Below are 5,720 nucleotides of genomic sequence, written 5' to 3' on the forward strand. Positions count from 1 at the left end.
GTCTTACATCAGTTTTTCAGAGCTGCCACTTGCATTCTCAATGCTGAGACAAAATATGGATACAGTTAATTGTTTCAAACTTCATCTGCCCTCCTGTATTCTTGATTGTTAGTTGTACTCCCTCGTTGAGCTTATTGGGTAAAGACAGGAATATACAATATACTGCATGGGTGAAGAGGGGAGGACAGATGAGGGACAGCACAGGACAAAGGTGTGTGGGTGAAATACCTTGACTCGATCATTTACCAGGTGTTTTCTTTCTCCAGAAAATTCACTCTTTGTGCACTGAGGAAACTTCTGTTTTCAGGAAGATGGAGTAGACATCCTTTTTCCTATTTCTCCCACTAAATACAGCTAAAAATTCTGCACATTGTGTGTAAAACAAACATACGAAGATTCTGAAAGTAGGAAAGAAGGCAGACCAGCTAAGGACCTCAGGACCAGCAGAAAGACTTGGTGGTAAAGTCTCTGGATTTTCTTTTTGCCTCATAGATCTCTGATTAGGTACTGCAGAAGCTGGCAATCCAGAAATGCCAACTGGCTCAGACACAGCCATGGGCCACTGAAGACCATGTGGGGAATCGGGACTTCCATTCCCAGCCAGTAGCCACAAGGTACCCCACCCCCCAGGGTCAGTGGAGGCACATGGGGAGCAGTAATGAGGTGCCCCCCGGACTTCTACCTCTATCTGGCAGTAATGAGGCAGCATCCTCCCTTCCTCTGAGGGAGTGGTGTCCGAGGAGGCCTGCTAAAATACAAGATTTAAATAAGATCCAGAGTCTTTTTAATATAATACCTAAATTTCCAGGCATCAATGGAAAATCACTCATCATACCAAGGAAGATCTCAACTTGAATGAGAAAAGACAATCAACAGATGCCCAGACTGAAATGGCACTGATGTTAAAATTATCTGACAAGGATTTTGAAGCAGCCGTCATAAAGGTGCTTCAAGGAACAATTACAAACATGCTTGAAACAGATGAAAAAATAGAAAGTCTCAGCGGAGAAATAGAAGCTACAAAGAAAAACCAAATGGAGAATTTAGAACTAAAAAATACAACAGCAGAATCAGTGAACTCGAGGATAGAACACTAGAAATTACCCAAACTGAACAACAGAGAAAAAAGACTGGGGGGATAAAAGCCTCAAGGGTCAAGTAGGACTGTCACAAAAGATCTAACACTCGGGTCACTGGAGTCCCAGGAGGAAAGGAGAAAGGGGATGGTCTGAAAGAGTATTTGAAAAAATAATGGCTGAAAATTACCTAAATTTGGGAAAAGATATAAACCTATAGGTTTAAGACACTGAGCAAACCCCAGACAGCATCAACCAAAAGATATTCATGCCAAGACACATCAGAGTTAATCTTCTGAAAACTAAGGATGGAGAAAAAAATCTTAAAAGCAACCAGGGAGAAACCATCCATGAAATGCAGATTTTTGGCATTAGAGGAGTAGGCTGGTTACCAGCACATCTGGTTGATTTCAACTATTAGTCTTCTGCCTTTTTAAGTAGACTCAACCCAGCTAACATGCACAGAGCAAGTAGATATCTACAAGTTATGCTGGGCACCCGGGGGACATTTGTCACTCCCATTCTTCCTATAACTGCTCCATAGCAGGTGTTATCCCTCAGAGCAAATCAAAGAATTCCAGAATTGGAAAGAACCTCAAAAAAAAAAAAAAAAAATAAGGAAATACAACAGTAGAAATTTCTAAGTTGGGATTTCTGGATGGGCTTCAGCTCTGTGAACTCCCCAAAATTAATCTAAAAATGCCAGCATGTATGTGCATTTTTCTAGGGAAAGGACCATAGTTTTCATCAGATTCTCCAAGGAGCTGATGGCCCCCAAAAGGTTAAGAGCCACCATAAAGGTTCTGTTCTTTTCAGGCAAAACCATATAATCCAACCTAGAGATGAGAAAAGAGGCTAAAAATAGAGAAGGTATTCCCTATCATATCCATCAAAATTCCTGAATGCCACCTCATGATAGAGAATCTCTACTCTTAAGGGGAAAAAAGGAAAATGGTAGCTTTCTAATTCCTTCTAGGCACTTCTGAAAATACACGTTCATTAAAGAACGTTTGCCAGTAGTCTTATTTTGAACATTTTAAAAATAGTACCTGGAGGTGACTACATGACTAATGCACTGTGATTTAAAATGTACTTTAGGTTTGATGTCTCCCAATGCCAACGGAAAAGTTCAGACATACAAGGAAGCAGCAGCAGCCTCTCTACATCCCTACCAGTGGGCTGGTTTATAGGACATAGGGCAAACTGTCATGTTTGTCCTTTTTCTGCATTTTTCCATCTTTCAGAAAAAAAAAAAGGCATGTAAAATCACGTTCTACTACTCACACGTCTATCAATTTATCCGAACAAAACGTGTCAGTGCTTTCTCTGGTTAAAAAACAAAACAGCGATGACAAAATCAGATGCATTCAGTTTCTCTAACGTCTTGATAGCGTGGCTGTCCCTCACTCCCTGTACCCTCCGCCACATGGCTCATGCAAGCCAGGGCAGCTCACATCTGGGGAAACGCACTGTAAACAGGATTTTAGGTTGCTCCTGCCTGTTTGCTGACCAAAATCAAAATTAAGGCTCCCAATGTCATCCGAAGAGCTAGAGATCGGATAATGCATTATTTTTAGGAAAAAAACTTGACTATCTGCTTCCAATAAGACCCTAAAGTAGTTTGACTTACTCAGACTATTCTATGCTGGCTGCATCTATAGAACCAAATCACTGGGGGCCCTTGTTAAACACAGAATTCCAGGCCCCAACCTACAATTACAACACAACCAGGACAGACACCTGGGAATGTACAAGTTTTATCAAGTGCTCCAGGTGATTCTTGGGCTCAAACAAGTTCCAGTAGTCTTCTTAAACTTGAATGTGTATACAAATGACACTGGGCTCTTGAAACAAATGCAGATTCTGATCCAACTGGTCTGGATAGGGCCTGAGATCCTGCATTTCTAACAAGTTCCCAGGTGGTACTGCTGGTTTGAGGGCATTTGAAGTAGCAAGGTCAGAGAGGGTATGTCTCATCTGGCTGCTGTATAAATCAGTACAGGCCATTACATTTTTCTTCTATATTTGTGGATTTTCTACCAGGGGCCTCTCCTATCTTGAAGCTGCCCATTTCTCATTTTTCACTGATTGTGTCTCTACAAGCTAGTGTGATCAGTTAAGGTAAGGCATTCTGCCCTTCTCCACTTAGCTTATACAACTACACAAAGATAAAACAGTCTACACAAAGATAAAATGGCTTGAAATAAACAAAAATGGACATCACACATTAACTTACAACATAATGGGTTTATATTTAATATAGTACTTCTCACCATGGGGATGTTACTCAGTTAATATAAAGTTTTTTTTTTTTTTTTTAACATTAAATGGCTTCCCCATTTCAATGTCAATATAAAGTATTTTTTTACATTAAATCTTTTCTCCATTTCAATGTTAGATACATTGAATACATTTTTCTAACCCCCCCCAAAGAAATAAAAGTTTTAATTTTTGACTGTAGTTGATATCTAAGTACAGTATTAACTTGGAAGATAACAAAACAAAAATCTAATAAAACTATGGAGAAAAGACTCCAAAACGATGCAGAAGGCAGGGATCACAACTAAACAGTGGCGATTTCCTACGATTCTGGGCGAGAAATTCCTTCTTCCTATTTCCTGTGCTCTGAGAATTCTGAAACTATGAAATATTACTTAAGCAAACTTCAGCCATCTTACTTCTTTGATCCTCTTTCTAAGTAGCAAATACAAATTATAGACTGCATTTTTCGGGGCATTATTTGTTGTGGGGAAAAAAACATTTTTTTCCATCTAACATATATCCATTTGTTCCCATTTACAGGGAAACAGTTAACTAAGAATGTGAAACTACCCTATTTACTGTTTCTTGGGAACTTCCAGACACCAAAGCTCCGTTTTTAACCTCAATAGCACAAAGCTTTTCAGGGCAAGGTTTGACTCAGGAGGCTCTTCAAAGTCACATCTGTCCATTTCTCTTTCGTGCATACACCCCCAAACAAGCACAAATGCCTGTAACACTGAGAACCACACCTATCAAGAGAGCAACTGCATCTCCGGTTTCTACTGCTTCAACCAGAGGCAGCACCAAAAGGAGTGAAATGAGGACTAAGAACACTTGTGTTGAAACTGAGGTCATGATGTTAGGATCTCGAGGTGGCCGGATCTTGAGGGCTGAAGGTCTCTAGAAATTAAACATGGAAACAAAAAGGAACCATTAAAAATTCCTACCTTTTCAAAAGACAATATAAATACATGACAAATAACAGTCCATACAACCTTTAAATTTAAATTTCAAACCCATCTCCTCATTTTATGATGGAAAAAACTGAGGGAAGTGAAAGAACGATGGTCATTTGAGGCTAACTTTCCCCTTCTCATGATAATTCCCTGACTCCAGCGATTTTTCTACCCTATAGTAATACCAACACCCTACGAATCATCCAAACAAACTGACTGGTAGAACAGAACTAAGAACAAACAGAAAATGCACAAGACACTTAACTTGGAAACTTAAAATATCCTACTGAGTAAAAATCACATTTTCTTAGGGGGTCTCCCATCCAGGAAATGCAGACCAATCTGGCAAAAGTAACATAACATATAACTCTGTACAGTTGTGGGGAATTAGTAAGACTTACCAAAGAAACGATGTATGTCTAATTCTATCTGACTTGAAATACTCCCTTCCTGGAGCTCCGGATGCTGAGGCTAAGAGGTTCCACGTGACACCGCCTATTCTCAGAGGAGGGTAGGATTTAAAAATTACTCATCATCATCATTACTGTTATTATTACTACTATTATTATTTTAAAGAGGCAGCTAGAGTCCGTGCAGAGCGGCGAGGCTCTACAGAAGGGACAGGAATGGGAAATAACCAGAGAAAACAGTTTGTTCAATCAGGACAACTAGACTTAAAAGTTGGTCAGTTCGCTCACACAGGAAAAGCTAAAAATAAATCGAACCAAGAGACAAGTTCGTTCCAGGACTTGATGTTAAGATTTTAAAAAGAATCCCTGCTTTGGCCTGGCAAGGTGCAAATTTGCCTCCCGTTTTACAAATACATTGGGGCAATCTAAGTATCCTTTGGAGACGAGCTCCTACCTTACCTTCCACGAAGCAGCCATTACAGGAATGGCGAGGAGGGCGGAGGCTCCAAACTACACTTCCCACAATCCCCGCTGCCGACGACTCCCAGGATGCACCGGCGCGCTCCTCGGTGACTGGGTGCGGGATGACGGTCACGCTCTGCTGGAGACGGAGAGACGCGAGCTCACAGGGCTTTCCCACAGGGCCCGATGTTGTGGTGGTGAAGTGGTCTAGTGTGCTTGTGCAAAAGCTCGCTTAAAAATAAGCTCAAGAAATGACAGCGAATGTTTTTTACCCGGTCCTAGGTTCAAGACCCACAAGTAGTTGTGTCGTTTTCTTTGAAATGAAGACATAGCAGGAAGAGATCACCCCAGCAGAGCCAGCTGTTTCGCTTTTAAACCAGCGGCTTCCAACATTTCTGAAGTTGGGAATCCCGTCACCATCTTCCAAAAGTGCCTTGTGACATTTGTTAATTCTTTGTAACCAATGGGAGTAAAACACGTTTAATAAGACATTTTGGAAAATGTTAAAACCATTTGTAGGGAAAACCAGACAAAGTTTAGGAAAAATGGTTTAA

At 40.6% G+C, this 5,720-nt stretch overlaps 1 protein-coding gene across 1 annotated transcript; it reads right to left on the reverse strand.

Moving 5' to 3' along the window:
* Positions 1-2,326: 2,326 nt before the first annotated feature.
* On the reverse strand, positions 2,327-5,180 carry SMIM30 (small integral membrane protein 30). The gene is made up of 3 exons (XM_058528647.1): positions 5,164-5,180; positions 4,696-4,789; positions 2,327-4,238 (listed from the first exon to the last, which is right to left on the reverse strand). Exon 3 carries the CDS (start codon positions 4,191-4,193, stop codon positions 4,014-4,016), a length of 180 nt encoding a protein of 59 aa, XP_058384630.1. The 5' UTR covers positions 4,194-4,238; positions 4,696-4,789; positions 5,164-5,180; the 3' UTR covers positions 2,327-4,013.
* Between the last annotated feature and the right edge of the window lie 540 nt (positions 5,181-5,720).

Source organism: Diceros bicornis, chromosome 3 (assembly GCF_020826845.1).
Source record: "Diceros bicornis minor isolate mBicDic1 chromosome 3, mDicBic1.mat.cur, whole genome shotgun sequence".
NCBI lineage: Eukaryota > Metazoa > Chordata > Mammalia > Perissodactyla > Rhinocerotidae > Diceros > Diceros bicornis.

Bases quoted from the DNA above. Each gene is read 5' to 3' on its own strand.
- SMIM30 (XM_058528647.1), bottom strand. From the start codon at position 4,193: ATGACCTCAGTTTCAACACAAGTGTTCTTAGTCCTCATTTCACTCCTT.